Source organism: Coregonus lavaretus (genome assembly GCF_964263955.1).
Source record: "Coregonus lavaretus genome assembly, chromosome: 26".
NCBI classification, from domain to species: domain Eukaryota; kingdom Metazoa; phylum Chordata; class Actinopteri; order Salmoniformes; family Salmonidae; genus Coregonus; species Coregonus lavaretus.
The window spans coordinates 39725654-39746605 of NC_140013.1; the positions used below are offsets into that span (position 1 = coordinate 39725654).

At 42.3% G+C, this 20952-nt stretch overlaps 3 protein-coding genes and 1 pseudogene across 4 annotated transcripts in view; 3 read left to right on the top strand and 1 right to left on the bottom strand.

Annotated features, from left to right (window-relative positions):
- The first annotated feature begins 1661 nt into the window (after positions 1-1661).
- On the top strand, positions 1662-2755 carry LOC311102038 (P2Y purinoceptor 13-like; annotated as a pseudogene). Its single transcript has one exon. The product of its transcript is annotated as a P2Y purinoceptor 13-like (transcript).
- Positions 2756-7413: 4658 nt separating this feature from the next.
- On the top strand, positions 7414-8703 carry LOC311102039 (P2Y purinoceptor 13-like; the record flags this gene model as incomplete). Its single annotated transcript, XM_084143255.1, has 1 exon — positions 7414-8703. One exon carries the CDS (start codon positions 7414-7416, stop codon positions 8701-8703), a length of 1290 nt encoding a protein of 429 aa, XP_083999381.1.
- Positions 8704-15106: 6403 nt separating this feature from the next.
- Positions 15107-18797, top strand: LOC311101706 (P2Y purinoceptor 13-like). Its single transcript, XM_084142858.1, has 4 exons — positions 15107-15377; positions 16606-16805; positions 16896-17285; positions 17555-18797. The coding sequence occupies exons 2-4, from the start codon at positions 16623-16625 to the stop codon at positions 18020-18022; spliced, it is 1041 nt and encodes a 346-aa protein (XP_083998984.1). The 5' UTR covers positions 15107-15377; positions 16606-16622; the 3' UTR covers positions 18023-18797.
- An 85-nt stretch (positions 18798-18882) lies between these two features.
- The window catches only part of neu4 (sialidase 4), a 3569-nt gene continuing 1499 nt past the window's right edge, over positions 18883-20952 (bottom strand). Inside the window, exon 3 of the mRNA XM_084143477.1 lies at positions 18883-20952. This exon is cut by the window's right edge and continues 609 nt beyond it. Within this exon, the coding sequence (XP_083999603.1) occupies positions 20393-20952 (560 nt within the window). The 3' untranslated portion in view covers positions 18883-20392.

Below are 20952 nucleotides of genomic sequence, written 5' to 3' on the forward strand. Positions count from 1 at the left end.
TGTTTGGGCTGAGGCTAAACATAAACAGGATGTAGTACCGTAAAAAGGAACAGTCCAGCAGACATCAGCTGTATAGCTGAGTTATCATAAGGTCCGGTGAACAGCAATAGGATAGTTCGGAGGCTGCTAAAGCACTAGCGAGTAAGAGGCCACGGCTAGCGTGTGCTAGCGGGCCGGGGCTAGCAGATGGAATCTTCATGGTCGACGTTGTAACCACATCAGACGATTTCGTCGGCAGACCAGTCGTGTAGGATCGGCGGGGCTCCATGTCAACACTAGGTGGTCCCGTCCGGTTGACAGAGAGGTAGATAGCCGGGAGATGGGCCTAGCTCAGGATGATTAGCCAGACCACAGCGTCCATTTTGTTGCAGCTAGCTGGTAGCGATGAATCCGGAGTTAAAGGTCCAGTGATTCAGTGATTCCGGCAGAAAAACGGATATGTTCTGGGTCGATAACGCGCTGTGCAGACTGGCCGAATATCCGGTGATTAATGTCCAGTGATTCAATTAATCCCGCAGAAAAAAAATCCAATGTTCTGGGTGAAATACCGCTAACTGTGGCTAATAGCAAGTAGCTAGTTAGCTGGCTAGCTAGTTTCAACTGGAGATTCTAGATAAAAGGTAAGTCAATAATAGAATCCGTTCCACATTGAGTGAGGCGGGTTGCAGAAAGTATATTTTGTAGAAGGATGAAAAGTCTGATAGTGAAATATGTACGAAGAATACAAAAAAACAGGGTATTTACAGGCTATTTACAGACACACGACAAAAACAGAACTGCACTACTGCGCCATCTTGGATCAGAGGGGTTAGGGTTAAGAACAATTAGGGTTAAGTGTTCAACAGATTTTTCACCTAGTCGGCTCTGAGATATGCCAACTTCTGTCTGTAGCGTCCAAACCGTTTGGGCTACAAACCACCCTGTGGAAAGGGGAGACTCTCTTGAACACGATGTTCTCCGTTTTGCTCTATGACCCCCACAAGTTTCACGGGACTCGTCGGAAGGTAACCCATGCAAATGAATGGAAGTATGGAGGTAGTTTTGTGCTAACAAAAATAAGGGGTTAAATATGTGTCCAAAAAAACTACAATATTTCCTAAACTTCCTACATATAGGACAGACACTTCAAAACCTTATTTCTTATTATTAATTTTTTTTACTGTCTTTTTTGACATTTATGAATGTGTTATTCAATGCGTGGGCTATAATAGGAAAGGCCAGATTCAATATTTTATCAAATAACTTTTCTATGTATTTTTCTATACCTAAAGGCATCCTAAAATTCCAAATCAAATAGCTAAATGATCCATGGTATGACCATCTTAAAACAATTCCATATGTTAGATTATTAACATATGGAATTGAGGTTAACGGTCATTTTGGTAAAATAGCAGTCTGTTTTGGTAATTTTGTCATTTCAGATAACATTAATTGGATGTGAAATGATGTTTTGATAAGAATTAAGTTGATATTTTGCTATGATTGTTGCTTTTCCAATTATTTCTTCTTGGGGTATGATAGTTGAAATAAGCACATGCTCCATTTATATTCTTAAATTATATTCTTCAAGAAGCAATGGCTACATATCATTTATTCAAAATTCCAAAAATTGATGTACCAATGCAGATTTCCCCTTTAATCTATGAATTAATTATTATTTTAATAATTTTTCTTGCTAACCTCATTTGCAGATTCCTCAAAACTAGTAGCCACAATGGCATCACTTCCCCCTCCACTGGACTGTGGTTATAATGAAGATACCATAAATATGGCTATATCAAGTCTCTACTTCCTGTTGTTCATCCCAGCCCTCATCATCAATGGGGTAGCAGTCTTGGTCTGCATGCAACTTCGCTCAACGTCCACCTTCATGGTGTATCTGAAGAACCTTGTGGTCACTGACCTTCTCATGACCCTGACCATCCCTCTCAAAGCAGCCACTATCCTGCCCAGTGCTCCTCTGACTCTGAAGGCCTTTACCTGTCGCTACTCTGATGTTATTTTCTACCTCTGTATGTACATGAGCATCATTCTACTGGGCCTCATCAGTCTGGACCGCTTCTTCAAGATCGTCAGGCCCTGTGGCAGGTTGTTGGGTCAGAACCTGGTCTTCGGCAAAGTGCTGTCTGCTTCCATCTGGGTGGTGCTGTTGGCCACTAATGTCATTCCAACCATGATCCTGACCAATCAGGTTCCCACAAACAAGACTAAAGAATACTGTATGAAAATGAAGAGCGATGCAGGACAGGCTTTTCACAGAGGTGTGGTCATTTTCAACAGCGCGATCTTCTGGATGGTGTTTGTTCTTATTTGTTTCTGTTACATATGCATAGCGAGAAAAGTTGTTCAATCATACAGGAAATCAGGAAGCAGCAATGACGAGGGGAGGCATAAAACCAAAGTGAGGGTGTTTTTGGTTCTGGTGGTTTTCCTGGTGTGTTTCGGCCCATACCACGCCGTACGTATACCTTACACCCAGCTTCAGGTTACCTCAACGACCAGCTGCACTAAGGCCACCTTACGGATCTCTAAAAAGATCACCTTGTGGATGTCAGCCATGAACGTCTGTCTGGACCCTCTCATCTACTTCTTCCTCTGTAAATCCTTCAGGACCAACCTGTTCAAGACGTTCCGTCTCCCACCTGGGACCTGTAGCTGGCTCACTGGGAAAGGGTCCGGCACCAACACAACAGAGGATCAGACCCCAACACAGGAGACTCCCCAGGGAGACTCCTGTGCCTGTATAGAAAATTAAAACTTTTCGGAATGATCTACTTTCTGTTGTGTGAAGTTCAGTTTCACAGATTATCATACTGCCCCCTGGTGGAGGGTTAACTATCCTACTAGTTATATTAGAGGGTTAGGGTTATTACACAATGTCTGATGTACTATCCTACTAGTTATATTAGTAATTAATCCACCAGGTGTGATGTACTATCCTACTGGTCATATTATAAATGAATCCACAGGGTGTGATGTAGTATCCTACTAGTTATATTAGAAATGAATCCACAGGGTGTGATGTACTATCCTACTAGTAATATTAGAAATGAATCCACAGGGTGTGATGTACTATCCTACTAGTTATATTAGTAATTAATCCACCAGGTGTGATGTACTATCCTACTAGTAATATTAGAAATGAATCCACAGGGTGTGATGTACTATCCTACTAGTTATATTAGAAATGAATCCACAGGGTGTGATGTACTATCCTACTAGTTATATTAGAAATGAATCCACAGGGTGTGATGTACTATCCTACTAGTAATATTAGAAATGAATCCACAGGGTGTGATGTACTATCCTACTAGTTATATTAGTAATTAATCCACCAGGTGTGATGTACTATCCTACTGGTCATATTATAAATGAATCCACAGGGTGTGATGTAGTATCCTACTAGTAATATTAGAAATGAATCCACAGGGTGTGATGTAGTATCCTACTAGTAATATTAGAAATGAATCCACAGGGTGTGATGTACTATCCTACTAGTAATATTAGAAATGAATCCACAGGGTGTGATGTACTATCCTACTAGTTACAGTGCAGTCGGAAAGTATTCAGACCACTTTACTTTTTGTTTGTTACATTAAAGCCTTATTCTAAAATTGATTAAATATATTTTTTTCAGCATAAATCTACACACAATACCCCATAATGATGACACAAAAACAGGTTTTTATAACTTTTTGCTAATTTATCAAATAAAACAAAAAACAGAAATACCTTATTTACATAAGTATTCAGACCCTTTGCTATGAGACTCGAAATTGAGCTCAGGTGCATCCTGTTTCCATTGATCATCCTTGAGATGTTTCTACAACTTGATTGGAGTTCACCTGTGGTAAATTAAATTGATTGGACATGATTTGGAAAGGCAAACACCTGTCTATATAAGGTTCCACAGTTGACAGTGAACGTCAGAGCAAAAACCAAGCCATGATGTCGAAGGAATTGTCCATAGAGCTCCGAGACAGGATTGTGTCGAGGCACAGATCTGGGGAAGGGTACCAAAACATTTCTGCAGCATTGAAGGTCCCCAAGAACCCAATGGCTTCCATTGTTCTTAAATGGAAGACGTTTGGAACCACCAACACTCTTTCTGGAGCTGTCCACAAGGCCAAACTGAGCAATCGGGGGAGAAGGGCCTTGGTCAGGGAGGTGACCAAGAACCCGATGGTCACTCTGACACAGTTCCTCTGTGTAGATGGGAGAACCTTCCAGAAGGACAACCATCTCTGCAGCACTCCACCAATCAGGCCTTTATGGTAGAGTGGCCAGACGGAAGCCACTCCTCAGTAAAAGGCACATGACAGCCTGCTTGGAGTTTGCCAAAAGGCACCTAAAGGACTCCGACCATGAGAAACACAATTCTCTGGTCTGATGAAACCAAGTTTGAACTCTTTGGCCTGAATTCCAAGCGTGACGGCTGGAGGAAACCTGGCACTCTCCCTACGGTGAAGCATGATGGTGGCAGCGTCATGCTGGGGGGGGGGGGGGGGGGGTTCAGCATCAGGGACTGGGAGACTGGTCAGGATCAAAGGAAAGATGAGCAGAGCAAAGTACAGATCGATCCTTGATGAAAACATTCTCCAGAGCGCTCAGGACCTCAGAATGGGGCGAGGTTCACCTTCCAACAGGACAACGACCCTAAGCACACATCCAAGACAACGCAGGAGTGGCTTCAGGACAAGTCTCTGAATGTCCTTGAGTGGCCCAGCCAGAGCCCGGACTTGAACCCGATCGAACATCTCTGGAGAGACCTGAAAATAGCTGTGCAGCGATGCTCCCCATCCAACCTGACAGAGCTTGAGAGGATCTGCAGTGAAGAATGGGAGAAACTCCCCAAATACACGTGTGCCAAGCTTGTAGCGTCATTCCCAAGAAGACTCGAGGCTGTAATCGCTGCTAAAGGTGCTTCAACAAAGTACTGAATAAAGGGTTTGAATACTTATGTAAATGTGATATTTCAGTTATTCTTTTGTTTTTGTTTTACTTTGCCAGTATGGGGTATTGTGTGTAGATTGATGAGGGGGAAAAAACTATTGACTGAATATGTGTGCATTAGGCTAACTATTAGCTTTCCGGTGTTTTCCATATTGTGTTACTATGGTGTATTGTTTATGTTTGTATGTTGAATTCACAAAATGAATTTCCATGTAAATGGACAAGTAAAGTATATTGTATACTATTTAAAAACATACCAATAAAGGAATATAGTGGGCCTATTAGCTTTCAGATATATTTATGGTTGCCAGGTTAATCTACAATATGTCAAAACGAGACTATTTTGGGTCAAATAATGTTGGGCAAATCATACACTACATCAGAGAGTCACAATAGCATAACCTGGTCTCACTGTTGCTTTAGTGGCACTCTATTTCCCTGGATTTGCATCTGTCTGGACATGTACAGCCTTCTTGGGTAATTCAAGGGAAATTCAAGGTGTGAGTCTCATATACTGTACACTGGCGCTGTGACAGAGTTCCACAGTACTGTCCTGTCTGATCACTGATCGTCTTCAGATAGGTGAGTAAATCTTTTAGTTTTGTCTCTTCTTATCTTTACTCTGAGCTGTTTTATGCATTGCTTCATCAAGGTACACTTAAAATGAATTATAATGTGTTTATACGTACAGTTAATATATATAAATTGATATAAATTGTTATTCATTTGTTTACAGATTCTATAGTTTCTAAATATGTAATAAAGAGTTATAAAACATTCATGATTCTTTACACAGATTTGTGGGTTGGCTTCTAAGAGATTTCTATCAATGGAGGAAAAAAAGTTGTATGATTTCATTAGTGCTCAGAAACAGCTATCTGAAGTTTATTTATTTCACCTTTATTTAACCAGGTAAGCCAGTTGAGAACAAGTTCTCATTTACAACTGCGACCTGGCCAAGATAAAGCAAAGCAGTGCGATAAAAACAACAACAACACAGAGTTACACATGGGATAAACAAAACATACAGTCAATAACACAATAGAAAATATATATACAGTGTGTGCAAATGTAGTAAGTTATGGAGGTAAGGCAATAAATAGGCCATAGTGCAAAATAATTACAATTAGTATTAACACTGGAATGATAGATATGCAGAAGATGATGTGCAAATAGAGATACTGGGGTGCACATGAGCAAAATAAATAACAATATGGGGATGAGGTAGTTGGGTGGGCTAATTACAGAATGGGCTGTGTACAGGTGCAGTGATCGGTAAGCTGCTCTGACAACTGATGCTTAAAGTTAGTGAGGGAGATAAGAGTCTCCAGCTTCAGAGATTTTTGCAGTTCGTTCCAGTCATTAGCAGCAGAGAACTGGAAGGAATGGCGGCCAAAAGAGGTGTTGGCTTTGGGGATGACCAGTGAGATATACCTGCTGGAGCGCAGACTACGAAGTGAGTTTCGTAACGTCCATTTAAGTGAAATATAATTCAGATGACACCAACTACATTGACTTGAATAATTGTATTAACTACTAATGCTTAACGCAAATGAATGAAAGAGCCTAGGCAGAGGGAAAAACTAATTAGCACTGCTATCTAAACACTACACCTGTCAGCATTCACTCCAGTCTCAGTGCTTCAGTCCTACTTCAGTTGGTTGTCACTTCAAATCATTAAAATAACTCCCACCATTCCAAATAGTGAGATGATTGTTTTAAGGTATCCGTTATGTTCAATATTCAATTGACATGGTATTGTACACTAGCTGAAAATGAATGTATCAAGCAACATACACTCCCTTGTTACTATCAATGGTTCTCAGGGCTTTGGCCCCAATTGTTTAAAGAAAGAAACTGGCAAGTACTCCTATGTATGTAACTTAGATAGGGACAGAGGTGGGTGTAGTTCAGTGAGGATTTACATACAGGTCTATAAGCTAATGCTAACAAAAGACAGGGACAGAGGTGGGGGTAGTTCAGTGAGGATTTACATACAGGTCTATAAGCTAATGCTAACAGACGATAGGGACAGAGGAGGGGGTAGTTCAGTGATGTTGATACAGATCTATAAGCTAATGCTAACAAAAGACAGGGACAGAGGTGGGGGTACTTCAGTGATGATGTAGATACAGGTCTATAAGCTAATGCTAACAAAAGATAGGGACAGAGGAGGGGGTAGTTCAGTGATGTAGATACAGGTCTATAAGCTAATGCTAACAAAAGACAGGGACAGAGGTGGGGGTACTTCAGTGATGTAGATGCAGGTCTATAAGATAACAAAAGTAATGCAAATCATGTTAAATGATGCAAGGGGATTCAAAGGTTTTCCTCAATGTCTTCATTTTGCATGTTTTTGTATTGACCAAGGAGAGCCCTTGAATAAGTTCCTCATTTGGCAGACAATGGATTAGACTGAGATATTTCCATAACTTTTCTTCTCCCTTTTCAGATGCTACAATGGCATCTAACCTGGCATCTAACCTGGCATCTAACGTGGCATCTAACCTGACATCTAACCTGACATCTAACCTGGCATCTAACCTGGCATCTAACATGGCATCTAACATGGCATCTAACCTGACATCTAACCTGGCATCTAACCTGACATCCAACCTGACATCCAACCTGGCATCTAACCTGGCATCTAACCTGACATCTAACCTGGCATCTAACCTGGCATCCAACCTGGCATCTAACCTGACATCTAACCTGACATCTAACCTGACATCCAACCTGACATCCAACCTGACATCTAACCTGACATCTAACCTGGCATCTAACCTGGCATCCAACCTGGCATCCAACCTGACATCTAACCTGACATCTAACCTGGCATCCCCCCCTCTTCTGGACTGTGGCTTTTTCAATTATGACGACCTAGATGTGGTTATCCCATGTCTGTACTTTGTAATGTTCCCGCTTGCCTTGCTGTTGAATGGGGTCGCGTCCTGGGTCTCCCTGCACCTGAGCTCAACCTCCACCTTTATGGTGTATTTGAAGAACCTTGTGGCCGCTGACCTTCTCATGACCCTGACCATGCCTCTCATTGCGGCCAGTAAACTTCCTATGTCATCTGTGGGGTTACGAGCATTCTCCTGTCGCTACTCAGGAGTCATCTTCTACACATGCATGTACACGAGCATCACTCTACTGGGCCTCATCAGCCTGGACCGCTTCTTCAAGATCGTCAGGCCCTGTGGCAGGTTGTTGGGTCAGAACCTTGTCTTCGGTAAGGTACTGTCTACCTTTGTGTGGGTGGCGCTGTTTGGAGCCACTGCTCTCCCTACCATTATCCTGACCAATCAGGGTGCCAGCAACAAGACGGACGCTTCCTGTATGTCCATGAAGAGCCCAGCCGGGATCAGACTTCACACAGTTGTGGTTGTGTCAATGGATGTCTTGTTCTGGGCCGTGAGCATACTGGTTGTAGTTTGCTACATCTGCATCACCATCAAGGTCCTCCAGTCCTTCAGAAACTCTGGCAGCAACAACAGCCAGGGCAAGCAAAAGACAAAGGTACGTGTCTTCCTGGTTCTGGTCGTGTTCTCTGTGTGCTTCATTCCATTACACATCGTGCGGATCCCACACACCCTTCAACAGACCAACGATGACGAGGCCTGTTCTCAAGTCTCCATTAAGATCGCTCAAAAGGTGACCCTGTGGCTGTCCTCCACCAACATCTGCCTGGACCCACTCCTCTACTTCTTCCTGTGCAGGGAGTTCAGAGAGAAACTGATGGGATGCTGAACCGAGGAGGGACACCTGCACAAATAACATCAGGCACCACAGAGTACCGCTCAACATAGACAGGAAGGAGTATCATCCAATTGGACATTTCTTTAATTGAGACAAAAACATATTGAAGGCTAAATAAGGGATTTGAATAAAACTTTCTGAGGAAAACTAAACAACTTTGTCTTAGATTGGTTTTCTTTTGTTCTATACTTGTTTAAATCTTTCTACCCATCTTTGTTGGAGAGCAAGTTTGAGAGGAGCAGCTTTAATGAGTAAAAATGTACTTACAATGACTGTGATATATGTGGTTGTCTCACCTAGCTATCTTAAGATGGATGCACTTACTGTAAATCACTCTGGATTAGAGTGTCTGATTAATGACTAAAATGTAAATGTAAGCTGTTAGTTCACTCTTACTTTAGCTTGTTATCACAGAGCATGTAAAGCCACCCACTGGGCACAAACTGGTTGAATCAACGTTGTTTCAACGTAATTTGTCAACGTATTGTGACGTGGATTTTTTTTTTTTGTCATTTAGCAGACGCTCTTATCCAGAGCGATTTACATGAGCAATTAGGGTTAAGTGCCTTGCTCAAGGGCACATCGACAGATTTTTCACCTAGTCGGCTCGGGGATTAGAACCAGCGACCTTTCGGTTACTGGCACAACGCTCTTAACCACTAAACTACCTGCCGCCCCAATTTCACATTTCCACAAAACTTCAAAGTGTTTCCTTTCAAATGATATCAAGAATATGCATATCCTTGATTCAGGTCCTGAGCTACAGGCAATTAGATTTGGGTATGTCATTTTAGGCGAAAATTGAAAAAAATGGTAGTCCTATTCTTTAACTTCGATTCTTGGTTGAGGTGGAGACGTGAATCCAACATTTCATATATTAATTTGTAGACAAACTGGAATTAAATCCAGACTAAGTCAGTGGCACAAAATGTATACAGTTGAAGTCGGAAGTTTACATACACCTTAGCCAAATACATTTAAACTCAGTTTTTCACAATTCCTGACATTTAATCCTAGTAAAAATTCCCTGTCTTAGGTCAGTTAGGATCACCACTTTATTTTAAAAATGTGAAATGTCAGAATAATAGTAGAGAGAATGATTTATTTCAGCTTTTATTTATTTCATCACGTTCCCAGTGGTTCAGAAGTTTACATACAGTCAATGAGTATTTGGTAGCATTGCCTTTAAATTGTTTATCTTGGGGCAAACGTTTTGGGTAGCCTTCCACAAGCTTCCCACAATAAGTTGGATGAATTTTGGCCCATTCCTCCTGGCAGAGCTGGTGTAACTGAGTCAGGTTTGTAGGCCTCCTTGCTCGCACACGCTTTTTCAGTTCTGCCCACAAATTGTCTATATGATTGAGGTCAGGGCTTTGTGATGACCACTACCAATACCTTGACTTTGTTGTCCTTAAGCCATTTTGCCACAACTTTGGAAGTATGCTTGGGGTCATTGTCCATTTGGAAGACCCATTTGCGACCAAGCTTTAACTTCCTGACTGATGTCTTGAGATGTTGCTTCAATATATCCACAAAATGTTCCTTCCTCACGATGCCATCTATTTTGTGAAGTGCACCAGTCCCTCCTGCAGCAAAGCACCCCCACAGCATGATGCTGCCACCCCCTTGCTTCATGGTTGGGATGGTGTTCTTCGGCTTGCAAGCGTCCCCCTTTTTCCTCCAAACATAACGATGGTCATTATGGCCGAACAGTTCTATTTTTGTTTCATCAGACCAGAAGACATTTCTCCAAAAAGTATGATCTTTGTCCCCATGTGCAGTTGCAAACCGTAGTCTGGCTTTTTTATGGCGGTTTTGGAGCAGTGGCTTCTTCCTTGCTGAGCGGCCTTTCAGGTTATGTTGACATAGGACTCGTTTTACTATGGATATAGATACTTTTGTACCTGTTTCCTCCAGCATCTTCACAAGGTCCTTTGCTGTTAATAATAATAATCTGCCATTTAGCAGACGCTTTTATCCAAAGCGACTTGCAGTCATGCGTGCATACATTTTTGTGTATGGGTGGTCCCGGGGATTGAACCCACTACCTTGGCGTTACAAGCGCCATGCTCTACCAGCTGAGCTACAGAGGACCACCTGATTGATTTGCACTTTTCGCACCAAAGTACGTTCATCTCTAGAAGACATAACGCGTCTCCTTCCTCAGTGGTATGATGGCTGCGTGGTCCCATGGTGTTTATACTTGCATACTATTGTTTGTACAGATGAACGTGGTACCTTCAGGCGTTTGGAAATTGCTCCCAAGGATGAACCAGACTTGTGGAGGTCTACAATTTTCTTTCTGAGGTCTTGGCTGATGTCTTTTGATTTTCCCATGATGTCAAGCAAAGAGGCACTGAGTTTGAAGGTAGGCCTTGAAATACATCCACAGGTACACTTCCAATTGACTAAAATGATGTCAATTAGCCTATCAGAAGCTTCTAAAGACATGACATCATTTTCTGGAATTTTCCAAGCTGTTTAAAGGCACAGTCAACTTAATGTATGTAAACTTCTGACCCACTGGAATTGTGATACAGTGAATTATAAGTGAAATAATCTGTCTGTAAACAATTGTTGGAAAAATTACTTGTGTCATGCACAATGTAGATGTCCTAAACGACTTGCCAAAACTATAGTTTGTTAAAAATACATTTGTGGAGTGGTTGAAAAACGAGTTTGAATGACTCCAACCTAAGTGTATGTAAACTTTCGATTTCAACTGTATGTCTTTCAAATGTTGATATTTGGTTGCATTGACAACTGAACACAATTCAATATTACTTTTGCAATACAGTAAATAGCAGTAATAAGTTAAGGCTATCTTACACACTAATGTAACAGTATTTATTCAACCTTAAAATCAGTAACACATCCATGGCTACATTTTAAGGTTACGTAACTATAAATAGCATGCAAAGGTCACAGGTCTGTGGAAATAATAATCTGCACAGTATATAGAACAACATTGATCACTTGCACCATGTACTTTAATGTAATATCAACTGTAATCCAGGTCATTTGGTTGTGCTATTAGATGAAGCACAGTGATAACACATCGAATTGTTGTACAAATACAAAATATCTGACATTGTATTCCCCATTAGAACTTTGTTGTGCTTTTAAATGGTTGAAAGCGCAGTGATAACACATTTGGGTGACAACTAAACCATAAATCTGACATTGTTTTTCTAATGATATTTGGTTGTGCTTTTAGATGGTTGAAAGCATAGTATTAACACATTGGAAATTCAACTAACTTTTGGCTGTCTTTTTGAGTGGATGAAAATAGGTTGTAATGTCATTGATCAACATCTCAACCAAATAGGACCTAATCATCCACGTTGCAATGACGTGGTGTTTCCAGCGGGCAAGATCACCTGATTAGGGTAGTGGGTTCGATCCCTGGGACCACCCATACGTAAAAATGTATGCACGCATGACTGTAAGTCACTTTGGATAAAAGCGTCTGCTAAATGGCATATTATATTATATTATTATTAGTCTATTTCCTCTAGTGTTATGTAGGCCTAACCTAAGAACTGCACTTGCCAATGTAGTCACTGGATGTCACACCCTGGCCTTGAGAGGCCGGTTGTCTTTAGTTGGTTTGGTCAGGGCGTGAGTTTCTATGTTATATATTCTATGTTTATGTTCTATTAGTCTATTTCTATGTTGCAGTTCTAGGTTGATATTTCTATGTTTGGCCGGGTGTGATTCCCAATCAGAGACAGCTGTCGCTCGTTGTCTCTGATTGGGGATCATACTTAGGTAGCCTGTTTGCCTACCTATGTTGTGGGATCTTGTTCCTGTTCGGCTTGTATGTGCATAGCCGGAGGACTTCACGTTACGTTGTATGTTTATTTAGTTAATAAACACGTACGCTTTTCACGCTGCACCTTGGTCTGACCCGTCTCTCAACGAACGTGACACTGGAGTGCATCAAAACAATGATAATAGTAGTAATAGTAATGGTATTTCATATGCAATACACAACTGACCTATTTAAGCCCTTCTATAAATAACCTTTAAAACTTCAGTGAATGACCATAATAGAAGTTTGTCTGTTTTGTCTTTATTTCACACATGTTCCTCAGTGGTTGAGGAACTATTATCGTCATGGTTATGCATATTTTGTAACAAACAGTTGTTGGATATTTTGAGGGAAAGAAGTGTCACTCACTGCTGGCCTCCTTCCAAAAGCACTATTACACAGGAAGTCAGATATTTGATTACTAAATCATGTAGCAACAATGTAGCAGTGACATCGCAGTTGTGAAAAACCTTAAGCTTCAGCAAGCCCATGTCTCATAGCAGTGGTATGAAGTCCTTAAGTAAAACAAAAAAAAACTTTTAAGTAGTTTTTTGGGGTATCTGCACTTTACTTTACTATTTATATTTTTGACAACTTTTACTTTACTACTAAAGAAAATAATGTACTTTTTACTAAATAAATTTTCCCTGACACCGAAAAGTACTCGATACAGTTTGAACGCTTAGCAGGACAGGAAAATGGTCAAATTCACACACTTATCAAGAGAACATCCCTGGCCATCTCTACTGCCTCTGATCTGGCGGACTCACTAAACACAAATACTTTGTCTGTAAATGTGTGAGTGTTGGAGTTTGCCTCTGGCTATTCGTAAATTTAAAAAAACAAAAACTTGTGCCTTCTGGTTTGCTTAATATAAGGAATTTGAAATGCTTTATACTTTTCCTTTTGATACTTAAGTATATTTGAGCAATTACAATTACTTTTGATACTTAGGTATATTTAAAACCATACTTGAGTAATTTTCTATTAAGGTATCTTTACTTTTACTAAAGAATGACAGTTGGGTACTTTTTCCACCACTGATATCAGCCCTAATACTCCCAGCATATACATGATTCAGCTGCATGCTACACGGAATGATGGTGGGTTTTCAGTGGTGTAAAGTACTTGAGTAAAAATACTTTAAAGTACTACTTAAGTAGTTTTTTGGGGGTATCTGTATTTTACTTTACTATTTATATTCTTGACTACTTTTACTTCACTACATTCCTAAAGAATATATTGTACTTTTTACTCCATACATTTTCCCTGACAACCCAAAGTACTCATTACATTTTGAATGCTTAGCAGGACATGAAAATTGTGAAATTCACTCACTTATCAAGATAACACGTTGTCATCCCTACTGCCTTGGTCTGGAGGACTCACTAAACACAAATGCATCTTTTGTAAATTATGTCTGAGTGTTGGAATGTACCCCTGGCTATCTGTACATTTTAAAAACAAGAAAATGGTGCCGTCTGCTTTGCTTTATATAAGGAATTTGAAATGATTTATACTTTTACTTCTACTTTTGATACTTAAGTATATTTTAGCAATTGCACATACTTTTGATACTTAAGTATATTTAAAACCAAATACTTTTAGACTTTTACTCAAGTACTATTTTACTGGGTGACTTTCACTTTTCCTTGAGTCATTTTCTATTAAGGTATCTATACTTTCACTCAAGCATGACAATTGGGTACTTTTTCCACCACTGTGGGTTTTAGAGAATACACAACAAAACAAACACTCCAAGTCAAAGAAACACAGAAACACACATATAGAATAGCACACACACACACACACACACACACACACACACACACACACACACACACACACACACACACACACACACACACACACACACACACACACACACACACACACACACACAAACAAACACATTCTAATAGAAGGAAACGGAGGCATTGAGATATCTGTTGCATGCTTACTCCGACTCTGCATTGCGTGCACACTGCCATGCACACTGCCATGCACACTGCCATGCACACTACCCTGCACACTACTACCATGCACACTGCCATGCACACTACAATGCACACTACCCTGCACACTACTACCATGCACACTGCCGTAGTGGACAGGGTGCTGCGGACTCTGGGCCCTATTCAATCAAAACCTGTCTGGAGATGAGACGGCCCCACAGATACACAGTTGAAGACAGTAAGCAATCAGCAGAGATGAATGATTTTTGCATGCTCACCACTACACTGCCCCTTTTGCTCTGGTTTGGCATCATTAAGACAGGGCCTTGAACTTAGTAAAGAGAAAGGAATGGGAGGACTTGGCCAGGGAGAGTGGATGGGGTGCGGCCCGGGGCCCGGGGCCCGGGGGTCTCATAAGATCACAGTCAGGAAGTGTGTCCTGCCTGCTGCGTTCGCCGCTCACTCACCAACTAGTGAAACTGACGCACACTGGCACTGGGAGACTGGCACCAAGCAGAACTAACCTCTCAGTGGATAATTAAACAGGAAGAGAGGAAGTACAGACTCATTCACACAGGCAAAGTCACACACTGGCAAAGTCATTGGGATTGTGACGAGACAGCCACACACTAGCTTTATGCAGAACAACCCATAGAAAAGAGCATCACACAGACATACAGTACGCTCCAATGGACAGTTTTGTTGGTAGGTGTGAAAACCAATGTGACCGTTGCAAGTAAAGTGAAATTGTTAAGTCTTGGAAAGATTGTAAGGAAAACAGGTGAATTGGATATTTCACTTTTTCATATTGAGGGAAGACTGCTGAGTTTTTCTCTTCATATTGTTTGTTCCAGTGAATTTCACATCTTCAAAATCAAAACTTCAATCAAAGGAGGGTAAGGACATTTTCATTCCTGCATATAATGTAATTTATGTTTATGTTTGACAGTGTATAACAATTCTGCATAACAACTGAATATTTTAATGTCACAGGGAAGCACATACGTTCAAGCATTTTTTAAAACTCAATTTAGTTTTTCAATGAATGGCCTACAGTACAGCACATTATTTGTGAGCTGTCCAAATCAGACTGAATCAATGCAGATTCATGTAGGGACATCAAGTGTATTTTCAGGTATTTGGCTCAAATTTCTCATGAAGTTGTAGAAACATGATTTTAAAGGGATCCATCTCTTCTGAGTATCGGTCTACAAACCCCTAAATGGATCCAAAATGTGCCTTGGTTGCCATAACAACTTTTACTGCACTGAATGTCATTCTAAGCTGTTTGGACTCCTTATGTAAAGCGGCAGGCCAAGCAGATACAGAGAGAGACAGATGGAGGTTGTAGGAAACGACTGCCACTGTAAATGTACTGTCTATCATCAGCATATCTTGAAGCGCTCTGTACAGTGGTCCTCTGTAGCTCAGCTGGTAGAGCACGGTGCTTGTAACGCCAAGGTAGTGGGTTCGAACCCCGGGACCACCCATACACAAAAATGTATGCACGCATGACTGTAAGTTGCTTTGGATAAAAGCGTCTGCTAAATGGCTTATTATTACTAACCTGGTGGTCAGTTTATTGTGGGTTCACTGGAAGGTATAGAAACAGCCTTTTGTTGATAGAGAAAAAGATTACCTTGTATTAGTTTGATTTGAGACTTTGAATACATAACTCATTAACTTGATGTATTTACATTGTCCAAATTAATATTAAATACATTTTAAAACATACATTGTGAAGGGTGTTATGAAAAAGTGGACTCTAATTGTGCTGCATATTACTTGCTCATCCTCTGTGTCACTGGTTGGAAACCGACAGGAAGTGGTTTCTCAGAAATGCCTTTGAATGATCCTTCTGTGAATTAAATATAGAGTAAATTACTACATAACCCCTCTCTCTCTCTCTCTCTCTCTCTCTCTCTCTCTCTCTCTCTCTCTCTCTCTCTCTCTCTCTCTCTCTCTCTCTCTCTCTCTCTCTCTCTCTCTCTCTCTCTCTCTCTCTCTCTCTCTCTCTCTCTCTCTCTCTCTCTCTCTCTCTCTCTCTCTCTCTCTACTATGAGGATGTTGCTATGGGGAAATGTAGGCCATACTGCTCATCCAATCTTTTTATTCTCTCCAAAGTACTGCTGGGTGTGAGGATGAACAGCAGCCAATCAAACCTGTCTCTGAAGTGTGTGCGTGACACCAGTGTCACAGCGGTGGTCTTCCCCTGTCTCTACAGCGCGCTCTTCCTGTTTGCTCTAATACTCAACTGCCTGGCTGCATGGATCTTCTTCAACATCCGCAGCACCACCACCTTCGTGGTCTACCTGAAGAACGTAGTAAGGGAACCAGCATTTATTTTCTGCGATAACACCAATTTAGTTGAACAATAGAACTGATAACTGACGTGATGACCTGTCTGTCAACAGGTGGTGGCGGACCTGCTGATGACTCTGTCCATCCCAGTGAAGGTCCTCGCGGACGCCGACGTGGGCTCCTGGCGTCTGCGTGCGTTCTACTGTCGCTACTCTGCCGTCCTCTTCTACACCACCATGTACATCAGCATCCTGCTCCTGGGGCTCATCAGCCTTGACCGCTACCTCAAGATAGTCAGGCCCTTTGGGAAGTGCGCCCTCCAGAGGGTCGGGGTGGGACAGGCCTTGAGTGCGGCCGTCTGGACTGTGATGGTGTCTCTGGCTCTGCCCAATGCCATTCTGAGTGACCGCACACCGCCGCCCTCTGGTGGCCGGCTGAAGTGTACCTCTCTGAAGGGTCAGGCCGGCATGCTGTGGCACGAGGGCTTCAACTACTTCTGCCAGGTAAGGGCCTAATCAATCTTATTTCAGTTGACTGATTTCCTTATATGAACTGTAACTCACTAAAATCGTTGAAATTGTTGCATGTTGTGTTTATATTTTTGTTCAGTATTTATAATGATTATATGTTGACACTCCGATAAACGTTGGTGTATTTTAATAATGACAGCCCACACATTAAAAGCTTTTTAACTTTCATACCCACACGAGTGCCTGGACTTTTCTGATGACGTTGTTTGATGCTTTACTGAGTCTTTCCCTCCTCTCCCCAGGTGGTGTTTTGGGGCACACTGGTTCTGATGCTGTTGTGTTACACCTTCATCAGTCGGAAAGTCTACGAGTCCTACAAAGCCTCGCGTAGTGGCTCCAAAGCAGCCAGCCGCAGGACCAAGGCCAAAGTCTTTGTGGTGGTGGGGGTGTTTTTCATTTGTTTCGCCCCTTTTCATTTCGCCAGGGTGCCCTACACTCTCACCCAGACCCGAAACATAGCCAACCACTGTCGGATGCAGAACGCACTCTACGTTGCCAAGGAGACCACTCTCTGGCTGTCTGCCGCTAACGTGTGTCTGGACCCGCTGATCTATGTGTTCCTGTGCAGGGTGTTCCGGAAAAGATTGACAGCCACACTCAATCGCAAGCCCCTCCCCCAGGGCGGTTTGGAGTTGCCCACGGCAACCTCCACTCAGCTGGATATGTCACAGATGGTGCATAACAGAATGTTGGATGTCAGTTCGGCCTAGAAGCACAACGGACATGTTTTTTTATTTTTAGCTCTATTAAATTGTAAATATATTTTGGCCTGATGTTACCCCTGGACAGGTTGTGACCAGAGTAAAGCCTTCAAAACATCTTTGGATAAGTGGCTCTGTTGCTAAGACAATCTTGCACGTCTAATAGGCTATAAACAGCAGTGATCCCACATCAACTCTTTGATAGCCCATGTGTGGCGAGCATTCTGGTACAAAATGGCTGGTGTGACATCAGATAATCAAACTGCTGCAGGGCTCTCTAAGCATCCTGTTTACCAGCCACAAGAGTCAACACAGGCTGATGTGTCGGTCTCTGATTATCGCTAAGTCATCCTGTATTTTTCTTCAGCGTAGCTCACTGTCAGCTCTCACTTCCCTTTCTCTAATCTGTCCTTCATTTCACCAGGAAGGAAAACAACTTGACTGAGCGCTTTTAGATAATGTGAGTGTGACAATGTAGAACACATGCTTACGAGATGGTGTGTTGTCTGTGTGTATAGTATAGGGTGACGCAGTCATGAGTTAAAATCAATTTACAATGTACATGTTGTTGGAAAAGCACATTATCTCACACACGACACGCACACATGCAAACATCTCAAGACACGCACACATGCAAATACACTATATATACAAAATATATATGTGGACACCCCTTCAAATTAGTGGATTTGGATATTTCAGCCACACCCGTTGCTGAGAGGTGTATAAAATCGAGCACACAGCCATGCAATCTCCATAGTCAAACATTGGCAGTAGAATGGCCTTACTTTCAATGTGGTACCGTCATAGGATGCCACCTTTCCAACAAGTCAGTTCGTAAAATTTCTGCCCTGCTAGAGCTGCCTCGGTCAGCTGTAAGTGCTGTTATTGTTAAGTGGAAACGTCTAGGAGCAACAACGGCTCAGCCATGAAGTGGTAGGCCAATACAAGCTCACAGAACGGGACCGCAGAGTGCTGAAGCACGTAAAAATTGTCTATCCTCGGTTGCAACACTCACTACCGAGTTCCAAACTGCCTCTTGAAGCAATGTCAGGACAATAACTGTTAGTAGGGAGCTTCATTAAATGGGTTTCCATGGCCGAGTAGCTGCACACAGGCCTAAGATCACCATGCGCAATGCCAAGTGTCGGCTGGAGTGGTGTAAAGGTCGCCACCATTGGACTCTGGAGCAGTGGAAATGTCCCTCTCTGGAGTGATGAATCACGCTTTACCATCTGGCAGTCCGACGGACGAATCTGGGTTTGGCAAATGCCAGGAGAACACTACCTGCCCAAATGCATAGTGCCAACTGTAAAGTTTGGTGGAGGAGGAATAATGGTCTGGGGCTGTTTTTCATGGTTCTGGCTAGGCCCATTAGTTCCAGTTAAGGGAAATCTTAACGCTACAGCATACAATGACATTCTAGACGATTCTGTGCTTCCAACTTTGTGGCAACAGTTTGGGGAAGGCCCTTTCTTGTTTCAGCATGACAATGCCCCCGTGCACAAAGGGAGGTCCATACAGAAATGGTTTGTTGAGATCGGTGTGGAAGAACTTGACTGGCCTGCACAGAGCCCTGACCTCAAACCCCATTGAACACCTTTGAGATGAATTGGAACGCTGACTGAGAGCCAGGCCTAATCGCCCAATATCAGTGCCCGACCTCACTAATGCTCTTGTGGCTGAATGGAAGCAAGTCCCGCAGCAATGTTCCAACATCTAGTAGAAAGCCTTTCCAGAAGAGTGGAGGCTGTTATAGCAGCAAAGGGGGGACCAATTCCATATTAATTCCCATGATTTTGGAATGAGATGTTCGACGAGCCGGTGTCCACATACTTTTGGCCACGTTGTATACCAATCAGTACACAAATACTGCAGAGGAAGAATGGTTGGTTTAATAAAGAATGGTTCAAAGTTATGTTTGTGAGTATCTAGTGGTGATCATGGCCGATTACAGCAATCCAGCAATAACTGCATTTCAACAGAGTTATAGAGAAGGAAGATCTTCATTTGATCACCCTGTTGCAGGAGAACTTTCCTGAAATGCATGACATTCAAAACTTGTAGTGTATTTGAGGTTTAAAAAAGCTTATGGAGTTTGTAATTTCCTTTTTGAAATTTCAGACTTGATTTTCCCATATGAAAAATGTATCAACCCCTACAAAAATGTCCATTAATTATAATCCACAGAATAATTTACATTTCCTGTATGTGCATTAAGTCGAGGGTTACTAGGTCTGGATGGACTTGATATCACGAGATGTAAAACATCAGAACAGGAATCATTCACTCTGCGTTTAAATATGGTGCTGTTACACACTTTATCACAAGGCAGAAGGAGACGGGCAGAAAACACTAGGATTAACGGTTAATTAGCAGTTACGAAACATTGCAAAGACCACACAACTTCCTCATCCTCCTCGCTGCTGGTCTTTCTTCCCTGGGTTGAGTTGTATTGTGGAAGGTCTGTGTGTTGCTGGGTGGCTGTGTGTTGCTAGATGGCTGTGTGTTGCTGGGTGGCTGTGTGTTGCTAGGTTTCTGTGTGTTGCTGGGTGGCTGTGTGTTGCTGGGTGGCTGTGTGTTGCTAGGTGGCTGTGTGTTGCTAGGTGGCTGTGTGTTGCTGGGTGGCTGTGTGTTGCTGGGTGGCTGTGTGTTGCTAGGTGGCTGTGTGTTGCTAGGTGGCTGTGTGTTGCTGGGTGGCTGTGTTTTCCTGGCTGACTTTGTGCTGCGGGGCAGGTTGTCAATGAGCTCGTAGAGGGTGAAGATGCTGAAGGAGATCTCATCATAAGCCGTGCTGGTGCCACACTCAAACAGACACGCGAAGGCCACGGCCGACGGGGCCCCAGCTGAGGGTAGCTCCAGGTAGGCCAGGTCAGAGTAGGCACTGGGGCCCTCGTAGATCACCCACGGGCCAGACCAGCTGTCCGGGTCACGGGGGA

What these genes read in the sequence shown, in the direction of transcription:
- LOC311101706 (XM_084142858.1), top strand. Translation starts at nt 16,623, where the DNA reads ATGAACAGCAGCCAATCAAACCTGTCTCTGAAGTGTGTGCGTGACACC. An exon ending in TGGTCTACCTGAAGAACGTA is followed by an intron (nt 16,806 to 16,895) that starts GTAAGGGAACCA and finishes GTCTGTCAACAG; the next exon opens with GTGGTGGCGGACCTGCTGAT. An exon ending in GCTTCAACTACTTCTGCCAG is followed by an intron (nt 17,286 to 17,554) that starts GTAAGGGCCTAA and finishes TCCTCTCCCCAG; the next exon opens with GTGGTGTTTTGGGGCACACT.